Below are 26,210 nucleotides of genomic sequence, written 5' to 3'. Positions count from 1 at the left end.
GAAGGACCACTGGGAATATCTCTTGTACCGGAGTGGCGCAGCAGCTTTTGGGAGATGCTCCAGGAAAGAGAGGGGAGACCCGGTGGGCAGCTTTACCCCCGCCACAGCATGGTCCTCTCCCGCTGCAGTGCCCGGAGGAGGAGGTGCTGCCCACTGGGACGGGCGGCTGCCAAGGCTGGGTGATGCTGGCCCCAGAAGAAAGCATTATTATAATATTTTGGCTCCGCTGCCTGGGAATTTTTCACTGTAATCTCGTTAACTCTTGGCTTTATATGGGCATAGAAAATTCTCCGCTTTTTCAGCTTAGTGGCGTTAGGAAGTGCCTTTAGGTCCCAGCAAGCTTTCCAGACTTTGTGCAAATGTATGAGACCATCAAGGTTTTAGTTTTATTTGAAAAATTTTTTTTTTTTTTCCAAATAAACAGGGCAGGGCTCGTACCCAGGTCAGCAGAGTCCACAGTCCCTCCCAACAGGGAGCCTGGACCAAAACCCATTTCAAATGAGTTCTCGCAGAGCTGCTCAGCCCTTTCCAGCCCGAGGCCCCGTGGGCATCACCAGGCACACGTGAAGCCCTTGCCCACCGTGTTAGGTAGGACCTGAACCCCTTGCCACCTTTGAAATCAGGATTTCCTCTTTTGCAGCAGCTCTCGTCTCGCTGCCGGTCGCTGCAGTGTCCTCCATCCCTGTGCATCACCTCCCCGTCCTAAGCCAGATTAGCCCTTGGGCGGATCATGCTCTTGGCTGCCTTAAGAGGCACTAAAAGATCACCGGTGGCCAGACCAGCGTGGCTTTTTCCTACCGTGCCTTGGTGGGAAAAGGCAACGGGGTCTTCACGGCCTCCGGCAAGGCAAGAGGGACAGGCAGAGAAGATGGGGGATAACTCACACCCGTCCTCCCTGCCCTGCGCAGAGACGCCAGCCAGGAGAAACACCCCTGGGGCCGGTGGCACCGAGATGCTGCCTTCCCCTCACCCGTCAGAGAGAGGAGAAATCAAAGGCTGCCTCCTTTCCAAGGATAAAAACGCAATTAGGAAGCAATTAGCTGGGTTGCCTCGTTAAGCAACTTCAAAGGGAAGCGCCTTTCCCCGCAGCCTGCCCCAGAGAGGGCTCTGCTCCTGGCACAAAGGGGGCAGGAGGAGGAGGAGGAGGAGGAGGAGGAGGAGGAGGAGGAGGAGGAGGAGGAGGAGGAGGAGGAGGAGGGGGCAGGAACGGAGGTGAAACCGATGAGGTTATCTCTGGGGCTTTAAAAAAAAAAAAACAACCACAAAAAACATAAGCCTTTCAGAAGATGGTGCTGGTTTTTGGCAGTCTGCCCTGCAAGCAGGTTCCTTCTACCCCACTCAAGGCTGTGGGCTAGAAAAGTGGCAAGCTGACCACCTGCAAAAGGAGGTCATAAACATCCCCACTTTGCCCCTTTGGCTGTGGACCTTTCCCCTGCGGCATCCCCCGGGTGCAAAAAAAGGTGCAATAAGCAGCTGATTGGGGTCCGGGAGGCTTGGAGCGAAGCCAAACATCCCATGGGAGCAGCTTGTTGGACACGGTGGAGGGGCACACAAATACCCCATCGCCATCCCAGCCGGGTTGCAGACCTGCTTCAGAGGGACCCCCCCCACCCCTCTGGCTCTGGCGCATCCCGGCCCCAAGGATGGATGCCTGGAGCTGGCTGGGCATCAGCCAAGCCTCAGCCCTGGTGCAAAGAGCCGCGGGGAGCTGAGTCAGCCCCCGGCCGAGCCGGACTTTGAAGCCGGCTGAGAGCAACACCGCCCCGGGGACCTCCCTGTCCCCCGCAGATGAAAGAGCTGGGCCAAGACAGGGATGGAGGATGGCTGGAGAGCGGCTGTTTCCCGTTCCCAGGACAGGACCACAGTCCCAGGACGCTGACCTCACAGCTCACAAGACCGGGGAGCCCCGGCCAAGGCTGTCAGAGGGCACCGGGGACATGGGGGGGACGCTGGTGGGAACACCGCGGGGCTGTGGGCCGCTCAGGTCATCCGTGACAGGGGTTCTGGCAGCACCTCCGTGATGTACAACGCCATTAGGTGCCTGCTTTTATTCACACGGGCATTTCAAGTATTGCTGGAGGTAGTTGTCCCCCAATCAGCCCTCCCTGCTGCTGCATTTCAGGGGCTTTGCCACAGCCATGTCTGTAGCTCTCAGCCCAGGTGCAGCTTTTTTTCTCCTAAAAAACCTTTTCCCTCCCAGCTTGCTTTTTCTGTGGGGGAGGGCTGACCCTTTAAATTTGGCAGATCTTCCAGCTGGTGCCCGTTTCCCCACGTCTCCTTTGCTCTGCCTTCTCTGTGGCCTTGCTGTGCACCAGGGCAGGGGTCTTGCAGTTCTCCGTTGGAGCGGTAGCGGGGGGTGTTTAACCCCTGCCAGGTGAGCAGCTCAGCCTCCGATGCTCCCTCCCTGGCTGTGCAATGGGGTGGAACGTGCTGAAGTCCCCCTACAATCCGACCTGGGGTGCTGTGAGTGGGTAAATGGGGCTGGCAGCCTCCCCCCGGGCATCTCCTCTTCATGCCCTGTGTTCCCTGGGATAACCGCGTCTGCGGGAAGGGATGGGCTGCAAAGCAACAGTCATGGTTTTGTGGGAAGAGGTTGAGGTCAGGGTTTTTTGGGGGCTCCGTGGGGAGTAGAGACGTGCCACAGCTCATGTCGTATGTGCCAGGCCTCCATGAGACACAAGGGGATGCCCCAGCCTCCTGAAGTGAGACTTTTTCTCCTGTTTCTCCTCTGCTGCAGAGACCCCAGGCCTGGAGGAGTGCGGCCAGCGAGCCAGAGCCCTGCTGGCCCCCCCAGCCCTGCCGCAGCCCCAGGCGCTGCTCCTGCGCCAGCTCACCCGCCACTTCTGCCACCTCTGCCAGGGCACCCGCAGGAGCCGCCTCTCGCCCCGGCTCCTTGGCGAGCTCTTCGGGGACCTGCTTCTCCGCCCCACGGCAGCCAGGTGAGGTGGCCCTGCCATGCACGGGGCAGGGTGAGCAAGAGAAGGATGCCCGTAGCCAGGCACAGGCACATTGGCCTCCAACCAAGCTGTTTTTGCTGGATGGCAGCCCACCAGCGAAGGGTTTTCCGAAGGGGGAGGCCAGAGCTGGGAACCCCCATCCCAACTGTGATGCTCTGACATCACACCCATTCCCACAGTGACCATGCGTGATGTTGCACACGGGACTGGGATACGCCACACCACCCCAGTCCTACAAGGGATCCATTGGGGTGGCTGGCTCCTGTCCTGGGCGCATGAGGATTTCTGGGGGGGCTCAGCTGCCCGCACCCTCCTGGACATCCCTATCCTTCTCCCCGCAGCACCGAGGCGAGCCCCGAGCTCCGCGCAAGGATCCTTGAGTCCCTCATCGTGGCCGGCGAGACGGCGGAGGCACCATCAGCCCCTGGTAAGAGATACCCAGCTGGCAGCGGAGGGGGGGCAGCAGGAGTGAATTTCGGGGAGGCGATAGCAGCATGTCACGGAGCAGTTTTGGTGGCCGGTGTTGTGACGGGAAGGTGCCCGCATCCCTGTGGCGGTGTCTGGGCTGCGCTGGCTCCCCGGCCAGGCACACATTTCCCCCCCGCCTCCTTTCTCGTCAGAGAGACTGGTTTTGGGGCATTTCTGTGAGGCCCCTCGGGAGTTTCACTGCTGTTTTCTTGCTTAATGTCCGTGTTGCTGCTCTTTGGTCCCGGTGTGGTGCGAGCGGGTCCCGCTCCCCCATTCTGGGGGCTTGGTCGATGTGGGTGCTCTCAGTCGGGGGCTGCTGCATGGTTTGTTTCGGTGGGCAGGGACCTGGCTGCAGTCGGGGGTGGTGGGGGGAAATACCAACACAACCATAAAATGGCAGGATAAATGGCAGGATGGTGCTTGTTACAGGATCGAATCCAGGTTTATGATTTTTGACTTGCGTTTAGTCCTCATGTGTGCAGTGTCACATCGCGTCCATGGGCGCACTGCTGCTTCCCCCATGGGGCATCCCCAGGACGGGGACAAGGATGGGCACTTGTCCCCCTCCCTCCCCATGCGTGGGAAAGGAGCTGGGGGCGTGTTTTTATGCAGATGTTAATGACCCCACCCAGCCTTCACCCCCCAGGGCTGTGGTTCTGCCCCTTTTATTACCAACGCCAGCGTTTGTCTCCAGCACCTCTTTGGTCTCTGGTAGTTGAAGTCCCAGCCCTCTGCTGGCCACCTTCTCCTGCCATGTCCCTCTTGCTTGGTGGCATCTCATGTCCCATTGGTGTCCAAAACCAAAGCACATGCCCCTTGTGCCCTCTGCAGCACTCCAGGGATGGGAGGCAAGTGGTCCATCCAGGCAGGGATGTACGTGGGAGGGAGGGCGCTCAGCAGAGCACAACCGCAGACCTTGAGGACCACAGGGATCCATCCCTGCAGGATCCCACCTCCAGGCAGACACCGAGATCCATCTGTGCCCCTGCCACCGAGCTGCCCAGACGCCCGGGAGGCACAACTGCTTCCAACCCTCCTGCTTGGAGACATGTTGGCGTTGGCCCCAGCGAATCCTCTCTCCTTCTGATGTATCTGGGTCCTTGTCATCACCCTGCCTCCCTGGGGGGTGGCTGGGCCAGGCAGGATTACGACTCTTAATATTCCTCGTAAATCAGCCCTTTCAGACCTGTCATCTTATTTATTGCTCTCCCCCGAGCTCTCGCCCACAAGTTTGTCGAGATCTGTACGGCTCTTCTACCCGCTGATCCAGATGTTGGCCAGCTGCAGCCCTGTGGTCCCCAGTGCCTCCATGGCCATCCCCGGACCCTGCTCTGTCCCCGGTCGCCCCCACCCCAAACTGAGCGGAGGGGTTGGGCAGGACTCTGGGGACCTCATCCCCTTTCTGGGTCAAAACCTCCTCTATGGGCATGTCCTGAGGTGAGCACCCCACAAGTGTGGGGCAGGGCACGGGGCACGTGGGCTCATTGCCCCACGGGCTGCCTCGCTGCGGGACTTCGGACGAGTCCTGCCACTTCCCCTGTCTTCGTACCTAAAAGTGAGGATATTATTACTTGCCTGTCATCACATTAGGATGTTGGGAAGCTTAATTAAATGCCTGCAAAGCGTTTTTGAGAGCTGCGGATGAAAGGGGCTCTATATAAAGTGCAAAGAATTATTATTAGTGGTGGGGTCCTTGCCCCGGCCCCGCTCCCATCGCCCTGGCCCCACTCCCCCGTTGCCCCCGCGTCCCAGCACCGTGATTATTTCTGTACGTGTGTGGAGTTGTGGTGTTATAATTATACATGTAAAATAGCTATAAATACCCTGCAATAACACGGCGGGTGTGTGCGCATAGCACAGGAATAGGAGTCGGTAGCTGACACGGAGGAAACCGCGGTGTGACCTCATTCTGACTCAGGCGTAAATATACCTCGTGCCGGGGGGTGGGGGGGTTTGGGGGCAGCTGGGGGGGGGGGGTTGGGGGCTGCTCGGGGGCTGCAGGGACTGTGACCGCCTTGGCAGCGAGGGTCATGTCTCGGGTGAGGTCCGAAGCTGGCTGACAACCCCGGGCAGGGTCCGGCAGGGTTTTGGGGTCCCTCGTTTCCCATCTGTCCTGGGGCTGGTGGTGGACGTTTGGATGTGAAAATCGTCAAGAATAAAAATGTAAATTATGAAATCTGGTTGCCAGAGGGGATTCCTTGGGCAGATTCGCTGTTGTTGAGTTTGTGGCATCCCTTCCTGCAGGCACGGCTCCGGGGGGCTCCCTGCAGCCGCCCATGGAGGGGCTGCGAAGGGGAATAGCACAGGATGGGTCCGTGATGGCTCCTGAAAGCTCTTCCCAGCGACTGGGGGATGCAGCAGTGGGGTCGTGCTGGAGGCACTGGTTTGCATAGGACAATGCTATGGGTCAGTAGCAAAGCCGTGACGGAGCTTGGGGCCAGGCGGCCGCGTCCAGGCTACCTCACCGTGCTCTGCAGCAAGCCCCCAGTGATGGACAGCCAGCCCCAGCGCAGCCCAGGGGCATGGGGACATTCCCCAGCCCCCCGGGGACACGGCGGGAGGCACACAGGGCCCACAGCAGGACCCCAGAGGCTGGGGGGGCCGTTTCCCGAGCAGGGCGAGGGGGCAGGGAAAGGCAAAGGGAAGAAGTGATGCAAATACCAGCTCAGCTGAAGGAAGATGACTTCATCTCCTTTTCCTCTCCTGGTGCTATTTATAGCCACTTTAATTTACTCCCCTTTGCTTTATTATCTCTCCAGCAAGCCGTTAGCCCTCAGACAGCAGGATGCCTTTACTCACCATGCAGCTCAGAATTCTGAGAAAAGAAAAAAAAAAAAGAAAAAAAAGAAAAAAAAAAAGGAAAAAAAAAACGAAAAAAACCCAAACAACCCACCCCCAAAAGTGGGGGCGGGAGGCAGTGAAAGGCAGCAGAGCACTGGGGGCAGGAGCATCGCCATCCTGTGGCATAGGTTTCTGGAGAAAATGAGAGGATTTGGGCTCCTTTTGGGGAAAAGAGTGAGAATCAGTCCAGGAGACAACCCCTTCCTCCTTCAGAGCGGTGGCTGGAGGGGACAGGACCAGCGGTGCCAGGGTCCCCTCCTCACCCCAGAACAGGGGCCACTGTTTTGCTGGACCCTGCTGAGGGAGGCACCCCCTGCTTCCCCGGGACCCCCGGCCCTGCCCCACTTTCCGTGGGGCACTGGTATAATGTCAGCAGGTGGGGGTCAGCATCCAGCCCGAGCGCCTTGAAAATGCCTTCCCAAAGAGCAGGTTTGGCAGCCCCGTGCCACGGGGAAACTGAGGCACGGCCTCCCCATGGAGTCACTCTCCCAAAAGCTCCAAAATCTGGTCCCTGGCGGGTGGCGATCCCCAGGCGCCCAGCACCACGGCACCCCACATCCCAGCGCTCAGCAGGGATGGAGGCCACGGGGCTGTGGTGGTGCTGGTGGTGGGTGGCATCTCATGATGTGACATCCTGGCCACTTCCCAGCCTGAGCCTCACGCAGGCACCTCTGTGACAGCATCGCCACCGAGCAGGGCTGCCGCGTTAAACCAAATTAGAAGTATCTGCCTTTGAAGTTTTTAATTAACTTTTTTTCCTGTTTGCTTTCTTCTGAATCCAAGGGAAAAGCCCGTCCTCTCGCTCTCCCCGGCTCGCGTGTCACGATGGAGGTTGCAGACTTGGATTGGGGGCGGGGGGGACGGGATCAGGAAGGAGAAAAGGGCTTGCCAGGAGGGACCCCACCTGCCTGGGATGCTGGGGGCCACGTCCGGGTGCTGCCCTGACGGTATGGGAGCACCCTGCCGCAGGGTGCCTCTGGTTTACGTTATCCCTTGGTGTTTCATCCCCTTGGGACTGATGATGGGGGTTAAAAATAGCCAGGAAAAAACCCAACCCAAAAAACCGTGGGTGGAGGGCGGCGTGGAGAGGCTGTGGCCGAGTGGTCCCCTGTGCCGAGACACCTGGTGCTGCCGCCTCTAATCTGCAAGTAATACAGAGAAAGCAAATTAACACTGGGGAAGGATGGGGGGTGGGGGGTGGGCAGCAGGGGGAGAAAAGAGCGCCAGAACCTCACTAGTGACATGAGATAGGGAGAGTGGTTAAAAATAACAGATTCCCCGAAGGCACGGGGAGGAACATGACAGGGATCCGCACTCCTGCCATCCCAGAAGGCGGCCTTGAGCCTCCCCAGCTGCTCTGCCCGTAATGCAGCCCAGCCCGGTGAATCCGGGGAGGGAAAAGCCTCCGAGATGGGCATCAGCGGGAAGGCGAGAGGTGCAGAGCCGTGCCGTGGCGCAGGGAGCGATGCTCCCACCCGCAGCAGAGGACAGGGGTCCCCCAAGCACCCAGGGCACCCAGCTGGGAGACAGCTGCTGCCTGACCCACTTGCAGGCGGGCAGCGGGATGCTGCCGGGAGACCCCAGGGGCGCTGCCTCCGCAGCTAATTTTAGCCCGTATTCAATTAATCATGGAGCGGGAGGGGATGGCGGCAAAGCCCAGCCTTTGTCGGTGCCTCTGCCGGCTCCCTGCATCCCCGTGCTCGCTGACGGGAGAGCTTGGAGGAGTCGGGGCCAGGGGGTACCCCCACCCCCTGATTTTGGGCTGAGGAATTAGGAGTGACCCGGTGCCACAGTCCCCTTCCTCCAGCTGGCTTTAAGCGGCGGCGGCAGCCCTGGGAGGGATGTCCCACGGCAGCCTAGGGACAAGGGGAAGGGAGGCCTCCCTCAGCATCGCCTTGTGCCTCATTTTCCCCTCCTGGCTGGCAGAGGTGGCCTTTCCTGGTGGGGTTTCTCAGGTTGCCCATACTGCTCCAGGCAGGCATTTTCCCGGCACACCAGGGATGCCTCCCTGGGACAGGGAGCGGCAACACCAGCTGGGGATGTTTCAGCCAGCCCAGAAATCCGCTGTGTGCCCCGGTGGCAGCCCCTTCCCTGAGGGTCACCAGCTCTGTCCCCTTCCCATCCGTGGGCTCTGCAGGTGGCCACGGCACAGTGCTGCCGGGCAAAGCTGGGGTGGGAACAACTGCATTGCTCTGAGACCGGCAGCTTCCCTGGCACGAGGAGGGACGCTGGCAATGCCATGGGGATACAGGGTGACAAGCCCATGGTCCCTCTCTCCCCATGGCATCCACAGTCCTGCTCCACCAGTCCTGATGTTGAGACTGGTCCAGCCCTCCCCTGTGACTGGGGGAACGGCTCCCAACGGAAACAGCTCGGCTGGGATTGAAACCCTTTTCCTCCCTGCTCCGCGTGGTCGGGGCAGATAAGGGCCTGGATAACCCCAAGCATTGTGTGTGCCGCCGGCCCATGACTCGCCGGGGGTTTCGCTGCCGGAGAGGAAATGCTGCCGCTCGGCCGGCCGGGATCGGGAGGGAGCCTCCGAGCGTGCCGGTGGTGGGGCACTGGGGTTGCCATCTGGGCAGCTTTCTCTTCTTTTTGCCGGCGTATGAAGTTTTGGGATGGCTCCGTCCAGTCCTCACTGGTGCAAGCCCAGGCTGCTGTGTCAGCACCTGTCAACCAGTTCTTAGCTGCATGGTTGCCAAAACTGCCAGCCTGGAAAATCCAGGGGTTCATGGAGGTTGTCTAGCATTTGGCCCTGGGGGTTTGCAGCGTTCTGCGGATGAGGCTCCTGGGACTCCCCTGCCTGCTCCAGAGGGCAGCTCCTGGAGGCCAGGCTGGCTGAGCCATCCCTCCCCAAACCGGCTGGAGCCACCGGCTTTGGTGTCACAGCCCGTCCAGGGCTGGCTCACTCCTCGTGCCAGCTGCTTGCCCAGCCAAGCTGCAGGAGCACGCGTGCCAGCGCACGTGTCCTCCCGGCTCCAGCCCTCAGACGCTGTCTGGGCTGGAGTCGCTCTTTCTGCTGCAGTGACTCTAGCTAAACACCACCGGCAGCTTCACAAAAGATGATGGGGAGGGTGACAAAGCGCCGGTCGCACCGCCAGCCGCAGCCGGTTTTCCAGCTTGGCACCAACGCCGGGAGCATCCTCTCCTGTGCGGTGGCATTTCTGTCCCCTGCAGCCTGCCTGGCAGCGGATGGGCAGCAGCATGTCTTCCCGCTGCCCGTTCGGTCAGGAGATGCCAGAAAAGGGCAATGCTGCCCACAGGGAATTTCATGCTGGAGCAGGAGGGCTCAAGGGCAACTGATCCCTCCGTGATTCCACCAGCACCCCTGGACCCTGCATCCCTTGAGAGCATGCCAGCTCTGCTCCGAAGGGGTGGGAGGAGGCAGGCTGCCTGGCACACACACGTGAACAGCTCTGGAGAAAGGCAGGATTTGTGCTTCCAGGAGGGAAAATGAATCACGGGGGGATGGCAGGGCTGTGCCAGCGGCCGAGCGCGGGACCGGGGTAAGTGGTGACTGTCGGCTGCTATCCGGGAGGTCAGGCAGAAATGCTCTCACAGGCCTTGCCTGGCTTTAAAATCTATTAACGTCATTTTGCTGTTCGAGCCGAGAGCCGCACAGGCAGCAGAAACATTTGGGCACGGCTCAGATCAGAGCAGGATTTCAATTACAGTAATCAAAGGTGACACAGATAAGAAACCCCTGGTCTATGAAGCCGCAACAGCTGTCCTCTGGCTCAAACCGGCACCCATCCAGAGCAGCTCCATCAAAATCACTGAAGTGGTACTAGGGTAAAATTGGATTGTGAATCCATTTTCATCTGCCGTGGTGGAAAATGCTTTCCCTGCGCTCCTTGGGGAAGAAAGCCACCTTTTTGGGGGAGCAGCCAGGGAGGAAGGTGCCAGGCATGCAAGAGGGGACGCTGTCCCCAGCGAAGGCACTGATGGCTGCTTGTGGATGATGGATAATGCTTCCAGTGGGTGACCTGCTGTCTGTGCCGGCGGAGGCGGGATGGATGCACCGGGATTGTGCCCACGCTTCCCACTGGCTGGAGAGGATGCTCGTAGGGTGACACTCAGGGACAGCTGCCTCCTGCTCCGGCCTCTGCCATCGCTTGAGCATGTCCCTGGTCAACATCCCCCCCCCACTGCCTTTGTCTCCCGTAGTCTGGGGGTGCAAATCTCTCTTTCGGATGGTCACAAGGCAGCAGCAGCACCTGAGCTCCACTGCCTGCCACCTCCGACCCCCTCACCCCTTCAGGCTTCCCCATGGACCCACCCGTGACCACGGCCACAGCCTTGCAGGACCTCGGATGCAGCCGAGCCATGGGGGCACCCCCCAGGTCCCGCACGCACAAAGGGGCCCTTTCTGCCCCCGCCCCGGCACGGTGGGAGCCGGCCAAAACACAGCGGCTCTTTCTGTGCCTGCTGGCCCTGCTCCAGCCTGGCCGGGTGTCAACCGCCTGGCCGTGGCGTGTCCCCCCCCGGTGCCCCCCCGGGGAGGACGAGCCCTTTCCCGAACACTGGGGGCTTGTGCGGGGCGGTGGGGCTGAATGGCGGGTCTGTGCGGCCGGGGCTGCTGGGCAGGGAGGGAAGGCAAGTCGCTTGCCTCATCTGTTTACCTGGAAGCGGAGATGGTGGCCAGGCCGGCTGCCGCCGCGGCGGGCACTTTCATGCCGGAGCTAATGGGATGGGGAGGGCCGTGCTGTGCTGTGCCCATCCCCGAGCAGCCCGTGGCCCACCAGCGATGGGGATGGAGGCAGGGACCTGGTGGTGATTCTCTCCCTCGACGTGCCCTCACGGTGCTGGACCCTCCTGTGTGCTGCAGCCAGAGAGCCGGAGCCTGGGGAGGGATGTGGGGATGGGGCTCAGGCCATCAGAGAGGTGGACGATGCTGCTGGTCATCCTCTGCCCTGCAGCATCACTCTGTCCCGGGGCTCTACAGGGTCCCCGTGCTGGCTGGGTCCCCGTCCTACCTGTGTGTCCCCACACTGTCCATGGGTCTCCATCCCTTGCGTCGTGCCCATGGACTGGCAGGGTCCCCATCCTGGCTGCACGTCCCTGTACCACCTGGGTCCCCCCTGTGGCTGCCTGTCCCTGTACTGTCGACGGTCTCCATCCTGGCTGCATGTCCCTGCACCATCCTCAGCTCTCTGTACTGGCTGCGGGGCCCCACATTGGCTGTGGATGCCTGCACCAGCTCTGTCCTCGTGCAGGCTGTGTTACCCTGCACCGTTTGGGTCCCCATACCAGCAGTGTCCCAAGCAGCTCCAGCAGAGAGGGGCCACCCATGAAAGTGGAGGCGTTTGTCCTCACCTGAGCCAGGACTGACGGCCACACACAAGCTGCCAGGGAGGGACATGGGATGATAGAGTCTTCATTAGCGCCTGGATGCGCGGGGGTTAATGAAGCTGCCTCGCTGTCCCCAGAGTTCAGGTCGCCTTATCTGTGTGTATCTGTTCCTACCCAGCCACTGCTAGAGCCCTCGGATGCCGCACAGCTAATCCCAGAGGCTGCCAGATAGGGCAGGGACCGCTGCCGCTACCCACACCTCCACCCACACCCTGCCTGCGCTGGCAGGGCCAGGGGCACCAAGCCGAGCCATGACCCGCTCCTGCCCCCAGGACGGCTGAGGCTGGAGATAACCAGAGGCCCAGGGCAGAGATGCAATGAGTTTGGCGTTCTCAATCTCTGGCAGTGGTACGCACAGGGTTAGGAGCCAGGAACTGGCATCGCCTCTTATCCTGGCCTCAAGAACCTTCCAGTTCTCCCAGCAAAGCTGAGCCTGCCCAGTTCATCTCCACTCATCCTTTCCTTCAGCTGAAAGTTACTGCCCCATGGCCAGGGCTCAGGGACTACAAGAAGTCTCTGGGAGCTCGCAGCCATGCGTTGCGGTTGCAGAGCAGATTTCTCCATCTTTTGGGTACTTCTGGCATTTGAGGCGGGGTGCAGGTGGTGAAGGAGTTGCGGTGCCCACAGGGGCTGGCATCTTACCGAGCAGCCAGGCGCCACGTTGTCCCCAGGAGACACAGGGCTGGGGATAGACCATTCGACCTCACACCACGCAGTCATGGCTGCAGGATCTTTGCTGAGCATCCCCAGCTCTTCCCAAGTACCTGGAGGACCCACGAGTTCCGGATGCCCGTTCCCGGTGCTGTAGGCAGGGTGCCCTCCCACTGGCCTCTGCCACCCCTAATTTCTCCATCCTGCGTTGGCCCTTCGTGCCCTGGGGCGGGAGGAGCATCCGGGGCTGTGCTTGGGCACCATCCCAAATTTCCAACCTGGCGTGCACACTGCCATGGCAGCGCCTTTATTTTTTCTGCTGCTTCCCTGTTTTCTTTGCAACTGGGCTCGTTCGCTGGGTGATGGCGATCACAGGGGTTATTTGGGGAGGGCTCAGCGTGCCGCCGTGCACCAGCTTGCAGCATGGTGCCCAGACCTGTCCTGTCGCGCACCCCATGTCTCAGATGGCTCTGACCCTCCCTGGCCATGGCAGAGGGGCAAAAGCATCTCACCTGCGCTTGGGAGAGACCGTTCGGGTCTGCACACCCCAAAGTCACCCCAGGGCCTTAAAGCCACCCATTTCCCATGGCCTGTGCATCTCCATGTCCCACAGACATGGACTGCCCAGACTGATGTCCTTGAGGTCACCAACACCATCAGAGCTCTGGGTCCGCAGTAAGACGGTGCCGATCCCGCTGAAGCAGGCACTCAGCGTGGTTGGCACTGCTCTCGCTCCAGTGCTGGTGCCTCCCACTTCCAGTCTGGATCTTCTCCAGAGCATCTCTCCTGTCGCCTCCCCACCCTGCTACATTGGGATTTATTGCTATGGGGATGGTGGCCTGGAGAAGGCTTTGCAAGGTGCCGTTGGCCAACAATGGCAAAGGAAGCCACACCAGGGGGAAGAGTGGTGTCAGGAGAGCATGAGCCCCTAGAACCCCTGTGTGAATGGGGCTTGGAGGACTGATACCCACAGTGACCGGGCTTTGGCAATGCAAAAAGCACCAATCCAAGCTGCCAGCCTCGCTGGGCCATCTCAGGAGTGGTCGCAACCGTCGAGTGGCTGCACATTTCTGAGGGGAGCTCTGCTCCGCAGCCTCCGACAGCTGTTGCTGGAAGAGCCTTAAATTGAAACATCTGGAGTGTTTCAGAAAGAGAAACCTGAGTGTTTGGGGGTCTAGAACAATTCAAAAGATCCACGACAAATTCACAAGCCATCAGGCTTGACCTGAATCTGGTCTTTTCAGCGAGGAAGCCAAAACTCCTTGTCCAAGTTGTTTCCTCCCAGCTTTTAGTGGGATGAGAACTGCAGTGTCCTGCGCTGGCAGGCGTCCCTCCGTGCCGAGCACATCCAGCCCCTGAAATCCCTTCGCCCTGGCCCCAGAGTCCATCTCGGCTTCCCGACGCTTGCTGCTGCCATCACTTCCAATTTAGACCTTCTCATGGCGGAGACCGATATAGAAGCACTTTGCAGGATGGCGCTTCTCCTCCCCGGGGAGCCGGCGCTGGCGCTTTGCTCTTCCCGCTCACCAGCTCCGAGGAAGACCGAGGAGCTTGAATTACTTTTTTCCAAGAAGGGTGGATTTGGTTTGCAGAAAGATAAGGGCTGGGGAGCAGAGCTGTTCTGCTCTGCTGAGCCTTTGGCCATCTGGAACAGCTTTTGGTTTCCTTCTGGATGCCTCTTCCACGCCTGCGTCAGTAGGGCTGGAAGAGGGACGAGGGTATCGCTCAGACCCCCGAGGAAGGGAAAGGGCAAGGAGATGGAGCTGGGGGACACACGGATCTGTCCCCATGCTTCCTCTTTGCAGGGGTGGGGGAAAGTCAGCCCAGGCAAGTGAAAAGCTGGGTCAGGTACACGGTTGAGTGGTGGACTTGGCAGTGCTAGGTTGGACTCGATGATCTTAAAGATCTTTTCCAAACTAAACGATTCTATGATTCTAAACCCCACTGTGCGGGTTGTGGAACTCCCCTGGTCAGCTCTTCCACAGGATACACCCATTCTGCCTGAGCTGCCACCCACCCGTCCCCTCACCGGGCTGGTGGCCGTGAGCCAGGCAACCGCTGCTTCTCATGCCACGACCTCCAGCCCAGGGGTGAGGAAAGCCTCATCTTCTCCATCCTCCCTCTTTCCCTCCTGGGGAGAAAGGCAAAAGGAAAGAAGCCAACACCAGGACTGGATCGCCCAGGGTCTGAAGGGAGGAGAGCTCTCCCCAAGGCAGGGGCACTGCTAACCCAGTCCCCCAGGTGAAGTCTCCAGTGTCTAGTAACAGGTTATGCTCCTGCAGGTACTTTGTCCTCAGGGAGGCCATAGAAAGCATCTGCCAGTACTCCCACTGCCTGTTCCCATGGAAGCTAGGGGAGAACTGGATCTCTTGGTCACGGCGCTCCTCCCAGCTGGAAAACACCCCACAGAGCTCTGCCAGGGGGTGGATGTCAGCTCCCATGGCCCGGCATGGCTCTGAGCCGGTCGTGCCTGTGGCACATATTGGGGTCCCCTGGTCCCCACTGGCTACTCGGTGGCTCTGCGCCAAGCATTTCCTATGGTGGTGGCTTTGATTTGACGTCCCCAAGTCTGACACCCGGCCGCTGCCCAGGCAGCCTGTACCGTCCTCAGCATCCAGCGCTTGAAACCACAACCTCTTGGTGAGCATCCTCCCCAGAGAGGCCGCTCTCTGCAATTAATCCGGGCACGGTTTATGCTAACGACTCTCCCCACTTTAAATTATAAATGGCCCTTGGCATGTGTGCACACAAACACACGTGCGCGTGCAGAGATCCTTTAAGGCCATCATTAGCTGTAATTAGCAGGATCTGTCACTCATCTTTGGCAGTTAACGATGAGCCCTGAGTCAGAGGAATCCGGCGGCAGATAAAATAAACACGATTTCAAACAGTTTGGAAATAACAAGCCCTCATTAATCAGACAAGCCCCAAAGGGAAGCACTTGGAAAAGCAGCGGCGTCTTTGCCGTTGCCGAGAGCGGGGCTGGGTGGGCTCCCTGCTGGCTCCCGCTCTCCCCAAATTCCACTCTCCAGTGGGAGTGCAAGACAGGATGCTTTCTTGCTTGGCTGACTCCGTGGCAGTGCTGAGGTGTCAGAGCCAGTCAGCTTGAGCAAGAGGCCTGAAAACTGGTAAAACCCACCCAAAGGGACTCCTGCATGGCCCCTCTCTGGGTGAAAGCAGCCGAGGCAGGATCTGGCCCCGAGGGGCAGGTGAGGGCGATGCCAGCGCAGGGGCTCAGCTCTGGGTACAGATGAAACAGCTCTGGGGGAGCACATCCCACGACCACCGTTCACCCCAAGAGGCGAAAGGCTGCATGCTAAGGGTGCATGGAAGGCAGCAGGAGCATCCCCAGGATCCGGCCGCACAGGGCAGAGCAGGATTTGGGGAAGGGGCTGGTACAAGGGATGTTTCCTAGGGAGCAGGGGGAGCTGGGGAGGTTTCTAGCTGTCACAGCTGCAGCTAAATCACAGCAAATAGGAGGGGAATGGGACACACAAGGCTGGATTATATTACAAAGGAGCAGTCCATCATGGGGTATTTAAAATAATCCGCTTAGATGCACAGTAGCAGATTTGGAGTGCTAAGGGAATTGAAGGCGCTGTGCCTTTGCAAGGCTGGATCAGATCTAGTTAAGATGCCACTTAGGACGGTACATCCCACTCCGCCTTGCTGCCTCAGGGGACAGGCACATGGAACCCGCAGCCCCTGCAAAGCCATCCCTGCCCCACCAAGGAGACACCCAAGGTGACACTGACCCCGTTGGAATGGGTGACAATGTCCTGTGGCATCTCCCTGGGACAGGCGGCAGGTTTGGGTGGTGCCAGCCCCAAAGCATGGAGCCATGGGCTGGATTAGGCACAGGGCAGAGAATTCCCACGAGGGGCCAAGCCTTCGGAGGGGTGAAGGAGGTGTAACCGGTGCTCAGGGTCCAGGGGACGTTGGCGTAACTCAGTGGCACCTTCATGCCGAAGCCAGCTGCCGGGCAAAACAGCTCAGACCAGGGGATGTCCAGGAGGCAGCTGCACCCGCGCAGACAAGGGATGGGAACCTCCTCTAAGGACATCCATGTGGCATTTGCAGCTCGGCTGGGCTGGGGACTTGGCACAGGGTCCTGAGCAGGCTGGGACAGGGTGACACAGCAGGTCGCATGGGGCTCTTGGTACCTGTTTTGCGGGGGGAGATAGGGCTGCTCTGAGGACAAGTGGCCCCATCTGCAGGGATGCCAGGCAGGCTGCTCTGCCCCTGCGTGGGCTTGCAAGCCCCACCGTATGGCTGGTGGCTGCAGAGAGCGGTGGCTCCTAATGGCATGAGCTAGGGGATCCTCTGCGGGGGTCTAGGGTCAGCATGAGTGGGAGTATGGTCTGTCTGGGCATCCCTGAGCATCCTCGCACTTCTCCAATGAGACAGGCTGAAAGTTCAGCCCAAGAGATGGATTTCACCCCAGAGACTTCATGCCAAGCAAGCATTCCCCCAAAAGAGCATCTTTCCAAGAGCAGGAGGTTTCCACCTTGGGCTGGCACCTCCAGGCTGCTCTGATCCCCGGGGGTTCAGCCCGCAGTGGCCCTGCAGAGCCAGACCCAGCAGCAGCTTCTCGTTGCCGGACATGACCCCGGCATGGAGAGCTGGCCATCACGCTGCCCATCCCTTTGCTCCCAGGGAGGGCAGGGCCCAGGAACATGCCCACAAAATCCGAGGCCACATGTCAGATTAGGCCACAGGACTGCCTGCCCCTCTCCTTGCCCTTAAACTGTGCCCTCTGTCCCCCCCTGACCCCGCTGCAGTGCCGCGCTCAACGCGAGGGCTCACTCCTGCAGGTTTAACCACTGTCCCCAGCTCCCCGGAGCATTAATCCAAGGGAGGATTAAGGTTAACAAGCTCCTGCAGCCACCCAGCCCTCATGCCTCCCAGGAGGGACCACTCTGTCCTGGCCACAGAGAGGGCACGGAGTCCTGCTGTCCCCCTGGGACTTGCTGCTGTCCCCCTCGAGCCCCCCAACCTCTCCTCCACCAGATTGCATCTCACTGGGGTTGTGTGATGTGCTCGTCTCCCTGAATCGGGGCCCACAGGCCATCCCTGGGGCTTTGGGGGTTTCCAAGCCTCTGTGAGCATCATCCCGCTGCTCCCTGCAAGCCGCCAGCTGGGGACCGGGGCAGGTATTAGCTTCTCCTCCAACTCTTCCCCTGTCCCCTGGGTGCTGAGCACCGTCACTCATTCCTAGATAGCTCCGGGTTTGTGATGAGTAGTTTAAATGCATAGAAAATACCTTAATCCCCGGTAAGCCCCTGATCCCTGCCTGCCTCATGCTCCTCATGAGAGCCCCCCACTCCAGCCATAATCCCTGGGGAGAGGTCATCTGCGCACCCTCCAGCCCTGGTGACAAGGGACCCTCTCCAGGGCACCCATGAGCTCCTGGGGCTGGTATGCGGGTGCTGGCTAGCCTTGCCCACGGAGTCCTCTGTCACCTTCAGGGGACAGTGGGGACAGGGCCCCCAGGGATGCCTCTGCCACAAGGTGGGATGGCCAGGGCAGGAAGGGTCACAGGAGGAGCTGCCACCCTTCTGCATCCACCCCAGTGCCAACAGCTCCAGAATCGGCATTTTTAGAGAGAATGGGATAACTGTTACCTGTTTTTATATAGTTATGATTTTTTTATTTCATTTCTGATTTGGGTTCCTATATGCCCCCAGCCTCCCAGTCCCCGTCCTCCCCAACCCCTACCCCATCCCATCCAAGGGAACTCCACAGGGCATCAAGTGGAGGAACCCCCGGTTTGCAGGGTGAAAGGGGGCCCTGGCTCTGCCCCCACCCCCATTTCCCCAGTGCCAGGAGCTTCTGCTGCTTTCACCTGCCCTGACCCGTGGCCCCACGAGCTGTAATCCCCCTCCTGCTGCACCTGCAGGATCAGAGACTGCCAGTGACAAACCCATCCCAGAGAGAAGAGGGCACGGGCGAGGTGGCAATAAACCCTAATGACACCCCAGGGAGAGGAGGAGGAGGAGGGCGACAGGCTCTCCCCAATCTCTTGGGTCTCTAAATAGGCAAAAGAAAAAATCCCTGTTTGCAGAAGTGTCTCCTATATTCATAAGAAGCAAAGACAATGCTGGGATAGAAGCTGAGCTGAGCTTTTAACCAGCCAGATTACACTTAGCAGGAGCATTTACCTCTGCCTTTAATCCGCCTGCCACAAAGACTTGCTAACTCCTTCCCAGATTTAACTGGAAGGCTTGAACTCTTCCTGCAGAGGAGAGAGTTAAGCCTGAGCTGGTGCTGGAGAGCCATGGGGACCAGGGCCAGCCTTCTGTCCCCTCCCAGGCACATTAGGTTTGGGCTGGACGTTTTAGCCCCAGACTCAATTTTTCTCTGTCAAGCCAGTCCTGCAGGCAGGATGGGCGGGAGGAGATCAGGCGTTGGGAACCCCTCAGTCCCTGGGAGCTCGGTGCTGTTGGCTTCAAAACCAGAGCTTGTGCAGAGCAAAAATTTGGACATTTCCAAGCAAAAAAAAAAAAAATCACTGCTGCTTAAACACAGAGCAGAAGCGAGAGCTCCGAAGGAGCCACCTGGCAGGCGCAGCCCCTCTTGTTTTCAGCTGGATTTCTTGCAAGAACAGAAAACATCCGCAGCCGGCGCTGGGTGGCTGGGACAGGCAGTGGGGGGAGGCTGCTACAGGATACAGCCACGCTCCCAATACCCATGGCCAGTGTCCCTTGGCTCCCCTGACTCCTCCACCCCTTGCCAGAGAAGCCACATCCTCCATCGCCTGCACTGGATCAGGCCCATCGGTCCTCAGAGCCCTGGGGCACCGATGCTCGCTGGCGGGCACTGTCATCCCAGCCGCCTGCAAGCGGGATCTGGCCCTTGCGGAGTATTCCCTGGCAGGATGCTTCGCCTCCACGCCGGGGAGGGGAGAGGCAAAAAAATCACCCCCAGCGCTGAAGTCTGCAGGCTGAGGCAGGAAGGAAGCGTGAGCCGAGGGCGCAGAGCCAGGGCTGAAACCTCCCCTGACTTCTGGGAATCGGAAATTTCCCTCCCGGCAGGGCTGCGTGGGAGGGGACAGTGAGTCCCCTCGCCAGACCTCGCACGGTCCCCCTCCATCCGGCAGCACCTCCCGGGGCACGGGGAGGGGGGAATGCGAGCCCCCGGCGCAGCTCAGGCCAGGGTGATACGGGTGGCCACTGCACCGTCACCACCGCATCGCCGCCACCGCGCCGCCACCACTGCACCGCCACCACCGCCCCAGCTCCCCCACAAAGGACGGAAGCCGAGCGAGCCAGGGGGTTTCCAAGCTCGGCCACAGCCATGGGTGCCCCAGGGCTGAGCCAGCTGCTGGCCCAGCCTCTGCATGCCTTTGCTGAGCTGCTCAAGCGGTTTCTGCCACAGTTGGGGTTTTCCCTGCCTTTCCTCTGCCATCACAGCCACCGTTCCAGTGCCACCACGCTGGAACCAGTGTGCAGGGCTGGGGGCTCCCCTGGGCATGGCAGCAGCTGTAGCCGCTCCAACTGGGGTTAATGCTCACAGCAGCGCTGTCGAGCGTTATGCTGGGTGGCAGAAAGCACCTGGCAAGGGAAAAATCCACCTCACGTGTTTCCAAATTTGGCACGGGGACCTGTGTCTTGGGGCAAATGGCGGCTCTGGCCACAGGATCCCAGCAGGGACTGTGTGCGTAGGGCTGGGGTGGCAGGCAGGTGTCCCCTCCGGTGGCTTGTTCCAGCCTCCTACCTGCCAGCTTCCAGAAACCACCTGAGATCCTACATCAAAGGTGCCCCCCAGCACCTTGATGGCATCTAGGCAGGTTTCAGGCCCACCTCCTACATTTGCTCCTGCGGAGGGTGAGCTCCACATGTGCATGAGGACGTTCTGCAACCAGCTCCATGCTAGGGTGGGTGTTGTTGCTGGAGAACAAGAAAGCGTGATTTGGTCATCAAAGCTTTTGGGTGAAGATACATCCTATTGGGACTGTTGCCTTCCCAGCCAAAGCACAGGGCTCCTGCCTCCGCCACACTTCGTTAGCTGCCGGTGGCACAGGGCTGAGCAGTGATGCCCACGGGCAGCGGTGGGTCCCTCACTCTCTGAACATCAGAAACTCTGTCTGTGCTTGTCCATCCCTACCAGCTGCTGGCTCCCCTGAAACCTCCTCCCAGGGGAAAAAACCTCCCGAATTTCCTCTTGGAAACCAACAGCACTGCACACTGGGGTAGCCGGAGGGGAAAGGGGGGCCAGTGCTGGACCGCAGGTCAGAAGAGCCAGCTAGGTTTCCTTCCTTGCTGAATTCATGGTGACCGAGCCCTGGTGTGAGTGGAAAACTAGCCATCCCTAATGATGAGCTCCTTGGCCATGCCACAGCATCCCATCCCTGCTGCAGCATCCCCCCTCCAGCTCCTCCTCCCACACACCCAGTCCCAGGTGAGTGTGCCACAAAGGGTCCAGCATGCAGATGGGGGGGCTCCAACCGGGGGCAAACAGTTGTATTTCAAGGCTATGAGGTGGCAAGTAGATCTGCTCCATCAGGCTGTGAAAAGCAGGGTCTGGCTATGGAGAGAAGCAGGTTTGCAGGCAGGAGGGGGGTATCCCGTGCCCACCCATGGGGACCCCCCCCCACCATGTACACCTGGCTACCCTGCCCAGCCCTGGCAGGGCTGGCACCTGTGGGTGCAGCTCCATGGGATCCGGAGGGTGACGGGGACCCCAGAAATGGTGAGAACTGGCCCCAGCTGGGGGAGGTTCCAGCCAGTGCGGAGGCGGGCGCGCAGGGTCCGCCGTGTGTGCAATGTGTGTGTGTTACAAACTCCCAGGAACCCACCCCATCATTCGCCACTCGTATTCCTCACCCCCTGCCTCCCTGGCAAGCAGTCCACCGAATTTCAATGCCTTCACCCTAAAAAGCAGCAGCAACCTCTGGGAAACGCTTTTCCTGGGGGCCAGGGCAGGTGGGCAGGGACGCAGAGCACGCACACCCCTTCCCCGGCTCCCCTCCTCCAGCCTGCCAGGCAGGGCGCCAGCTTGGCTCCCTTTCTGCAGGCAGGGCTGGTATGTTCACCACAAGCTATAGATGGCCCAGCTGCCGCTTACAGTAAATCTGAGTAAGTTGTTTTGGGCAGCGCATTTGAAGTCCCGCAGGCAGCAAACCGGCCATATCCGACTGGCACAATCATCTGCCGCAGACGTCTCCCGTTTCCAGCTCCCTTTGCTTTCCCAGCACCGACCCGCCGCACGTCAGCCTCCGTCATCGGCATGAAGCCGCTTTCCCAGGGCTTCCCCCAACTTCCCAGAGGCAGCCGATGTCTCGGGGAGAGGAGCCGTGTCTGCCATCACCCCGCCTTGCTTTGGCTCCGAGTGCACAGGAAAGCCATCGAGGAAGGATGCCGGGGCACTCGGTGGTTGCCAGCACGGTCCCACAAACCGCTGCCTGGCCACCCTCTTGCTGCGCCTTTCTCCCATCACTGCCCTCCAGCTGCAACCTCCAGCAGATTTTTCTGCTTTCTTGGGTGAACGTGAAATCTTTGCCCCAGCAGATGAACCTGAAGCACCGCTCGAGTATTTCTTTAAGGGCTTAAGTGGGATTTACGGGGTGAAGATGCCCGCTCCAGCATCTCTTCATGGATGGGCAACTCCAACCATTGGGAAAAGGCAAGATTTGGCTCAACCAGAAGAGTTTCTCCAAGTCCTCAGGATCATGTTTTGCATTTTTCTCTCCCTTACCCACTTGTTAAGCGAAAACCACTGAGGGTCTCATGTCACTGGTGCCTGTGAGGGTTGGGGCTGCAAGGACTGTCCCACACCTCACTTCACGTTCGCACCCCAAGTCCAGAGGAAGGCAAGGTAGACACTGGTGAGAGATTCAGCCCCATGTGTTGAATAACCAAGAAGCAGGAAACAAGCAAGGCACTAAGTTGCCCAAGGACAGATCACCTCCCAGGCGCTGACCCTGCCACCCCGGAGCCGGCAGCTTTGGGACGTTGCCCCAGAGCAGCTCTGTCAGCCCCACGGTGTCTTCTCCATTTGGCCCAACACTTGCCGGCACGGGAAAGGATGCACGGCAGACACAGGCAAGGGATTTTCCAGGGTGGCAGCTTGCTCCTGGTCTGTTTTTTTCAGAAGCAGGCTGCAAGCTTGTGAATCGGAGGTATTTTTCAAGTTGGTTCCTGCAGTGGAAGTGATCAAATATTTGTTGATACACCCGTCTGGCCCAGCGGCTCATGCTCAGGGAGCAGAAACTTGCTGTCACGGCTGCTGGGATGTGATTCCCCTGTGATGCTGGGGCATGTTTTTAAGAGGAAGATGTTGAGGTTGCAGGTGCCTTTCCAAGGCAGAGCCATGCCGTGGTCCAGGCACACTGCTGGCTAGTCACTGGGCCAGATTCGTGCCACCTTTCTCTCCATGGAACCACAGGGGGGTTGTACCTGGCAGCAGGCTTTCCCCTGTCCCACTTGCCCAAGAAGGTGCTCCCAGCATCTTCTCGAACCCTTGGCCTCTCCTTCCCCCTCCCACCAGTTTGCAACCCCAACAAGCCCATCTCTGGCTCTTCCCACCTGCCTGTGCTCCCTGTGCTCGAGCAGGCGTCCAGAAAAACCCTGCTGCTCCAAGGGAGGATGGAGGATACGCATCCCCATGGGAAAGTCAGGCTTTCCCAGCAGCAGTGTCCTCCAGCCCCCAAAGTGATGGCGACATGAACGTTTCTATTCAGACCAGCCATTTTTTCAGGCATTTTTAACCCCATCTAATGTGTTTTCTATCTCCTTTGGGGTCGGAATTATTCTGGCTTTGTGCAAAAACCAACTCTGAAGTGCTCGGGGAGTGGAAACCTCCCATTATACTTTTGACAAATAACATTAATCTTCTCTCTCCTTTTATGAAGAGCTCTCTCCCCGATGGCTCAGGACTGGAGGTAGGCATTTGATGTGGAAATAGCCCCATCTGAAAGAGCCTTTTTGATGTTTGATTTTCACAGGGCCAACTCCAAACCAACCATGGGGGGCACAGGGTGCTGATGGGGCTGGGCCCCAAAGGGTGCCCAGGAAGGACGCGGGGCAAAGGAGAGGTGCTGCCAGACCCTTATCCTGCCTCCGCTTCTCCGAGCAACAGGCAGGTGCTTCCAGGCTTTTGAAGACAACAAAACCAGAGGGATTTCCATTCATGATAACTGCCCTTGGCCTGATTCAGCTCCAGGATGGAAGGCGGGTGCTCACCCTGCAATAAGTTGGGGTGACAGATTCAGCTCTCGGACATCTGTGCTGCCTTCCCTCTGACAGCACGGTGGCACTCAGCTCGGTGGTCCCACAAGCATGGCTGTGCTGGTCCTCCCGTTGCCTTCTGCACCAGCCATGCCCAGTTCCCCGCCACTGCCCCAGCAGGAGCCTGCGGCTCTGGCTGGGAGACTCTTCCTACGAGCAGGTCTCCACCCCTTTGCCCAGGGCAAGAGAGACCTGGCATCTCCCCATCAACCACAGAGACCAGAGGGAGCGCAAGAAGCAGAATTTGGCCTCAGTTGCAAGAACACAACGGAAAGGGGAAGGAAAAGACAAGGCTGATCCCATCACCCACCAGGCTCCCCAAAATGCCTGTGCTGAAACCCACACACTGTGGGGAGCCAGGGCCATGGGGCCGTGCTGTGAGGATGAGGATGATGTGTCTGAGCTCGGTGTGTGTGGAGGTGGGGGCAGGTTAGCTGGAGCACCACAGACCTGTACAGCATCCCCAGGCGACAGCATCCCCATCCTTGCTGCAGGGACACAAGGGATAGTGAAGTGGGTACTCACTTTGGGACTGAGACACTGTCTCAGGGAACCTCTGGTGGCAGGTAGCCCGGTCATCTATTTGTTTCTTCCAGTCTGACATTGCTCCTACCTCTCTATTTAGTGGTTTTGGTATCCAACAACTTTGCCTCTCCCCTTCCTACTCTTTTCTCTCATTTAACTCCTCAAAGCACTTTTAAGAGGCCACTCATCTGGGAGGTATTGCCTACAACAAAGTTGTATTGTGTAAGGTTGGTCAAAGCAAGATAAGAGCTTCCCAGCGGCGGGGCAGTAAAGGCGGCTTCTTCAGGTGCTGGCAGCTCTCACAGAGCGCGCAGTGTTTGGGATGTGTTAACCCACGGGACAGGTTTTGCATAGGTACAATACCCCTCTTCACTTTCTGGCAGGTTCTTGGCCTAGAAACTGTGGTATTAAGCCTCAGACCAGTATGTTGGCCCAATAATCAGTATCACACTATTTACTTTGTCTCTCCCTTTTCTTTTCGGAGACAATACGTATTTTATGCTTTGTCAGCAGAAGGCAGGGCAAGAGCTCAGCCTTCAGGGCATGCCACTCCTCCTGGAAGCTGCAGGCACCCAGTGCTCCCTACGCTCTGCAAAGAGCTGGCGTCCCATGTGCATTCATGGCACCAAGAAACTACATTTTTTCCACTTTGGTCTCTACGTCCGCTTTTTTACCCGAAAGCTTTGTCCCCAGTAAAATCTGAAGACGTTGCAAGTTTTGTTTGACCATCAAGGAACAGAAGAACCGCTGGACATCTGGAAATCCTGGACGCAAGCACCATGCCGGCACAGCTCAGCCCCAAGGCACATGCTTTGCAAGACCAAGGCTCCCGGGAGGCAGGGGACCAGCCGCACACGTGCTGCGCAGTCCCTCTATGCACGGGCAGTAAGGCTGATGCCTTCCAAATGCTTGGGATTTGTCGCACGTTTAGAGGACATCTGTGCTGTGCAGGCACTGATGGGCTCAGGCTTCCAGCAAACAGCCAAAGGATTTGCCTGGTGTGTTGGGAAGCTGGACTTCATGCTGCGGCGGCTAATCTACCAGCATGTGCCCAGCAACAGGACAAGGGGCAACAGGCACAAGCTGGAACACAGGAAATTCCATCTCAACATGAGGAAAAACTTTACTTTGAGGACACCAGAGCACTGGAACAGGCTGCCCAGGGAGGTTATGGAGTCTCCTTCTCTGGAGACATTCAAAACCCGCCTGGATGCGTTCCTGTTCAGCCTGCTCTAGGTGACCCTGCTTTGGCAGGGGGTTGGACTAGATGATCTCCAAAGGTTCCTTCCAGTCCCTACAGTTCTGTGATTCTGTGATAGCTGTGCCACTGCAGCCATGACTTAGTGAATCTGTGAAATTTTGGGGTTTGACAGTGATAAAGTCCCACCTGGTGGTGCAAAGCGATGCGGTGGTTTGCAGGGACGAGGGAGGTGGTTTCCTGCCTGTTTCTAGAGAATGCCTGGGACTCCACAGGACATGAGTGGCAGCAGAGACATGGAGTGAGTTCTCGGTGCCCTAAAGTCCCACCTGTCCTCCAGGAAATTAATATTCTTCTGTTGGGAACCCAGCATTATTCAACTGAATTCCCCCTTCGCGTTTGGAAATCTTCAGCAGGGAAAGAACCTTAATGCAAAGAACAGACAAAAAAAGGTCTTAAAGAAGCTGATCTGCAGCTGCCTTCGCTCAAGCCCTCCCTGCCCACCACCTTGGCCGGACGAGGAAGGCATCAGCTTCACGTGCTGGTTTTTAAATGATTACCCTACACAGCGCTGTTTGTTTTATTTCCCCACTTAGCGTTCAGAGGCCGTTCTTCTTGCGCTTATTTACTGTAAAGCAAAGAAAGCCAGGGAAAATGATCTCCAAAGCAAACAGAGCCATGTTTCCATTTGGGAAAACTTAGAGGGAAAGCGCGTGTAGCTAAGCAACAATGCATGATGGTAAATGGGTCATTTTCCAAGGCATGAATTGCATGTGGATAACTGCAAGGAAAACAACCCTGGCCAACACGCTGCCGATGTTTGAATTCTTGGCCTAAGCCATTAATAAGAAATGAGATGACTTTCCAATACCCTCGAGAGCTGCCTGGGTTGTTATGAGGGTTTTTTTCTCCCGCTTTCGATCTCCACCCAAAACCTTGGGTGGGAGTCTCCGTTACTGCGGCTGGGCAGAGTTTGGAGTACGGATGCGT

General features: G+C 58.6%; 1 protein-coding gene across 1 annotated transcript in view; it reads left to right on the top strand.

Moving 5' to 3' along the window:
- The window catches only part of PIK3R3 (phosphoinositide-3-kinase regulatory subunit 3), a 76,534-nt gene that overhangs the window by 15,497 nt on the left and 34,827 nt on the right, over positions 1 to 26,210 (top strand). Inside the window, exons 6-7 of the mRNA XM_074599279.1 lie at positions 2,738 to 2,939; positions 3,299 to 3,384. Of these exons, the coding sequence (XP_074455380.1) occupies positions 2,738 to 2,939; positions 3,299 to 3,384 (288 nt within the window). The remainder of the gene's footprint in view (positions 1 to 2,737; positions 2,940 to 3,298; positions 3,385 to 26,210) is intronic.

The sequence above is a fragment of the Larus michahellis genome, chromosome 8 (assembly GCF_964199755.1).
Source record: "Larus michahellis chromosome 8, bLarMic1.1, whole genome shotgun sequence".
NCBI classification, from domain to species: Eukaryota; Metazoa; Chordata; class Aves; order Charadriiformes; family Laridae; genus Larus; species Larus michahellis.
The sequence above is the reverse complement of the archived record's forward strand: the minus strand, read 5'-3'. Positions and strand labels throughout refer to the sequence as shown.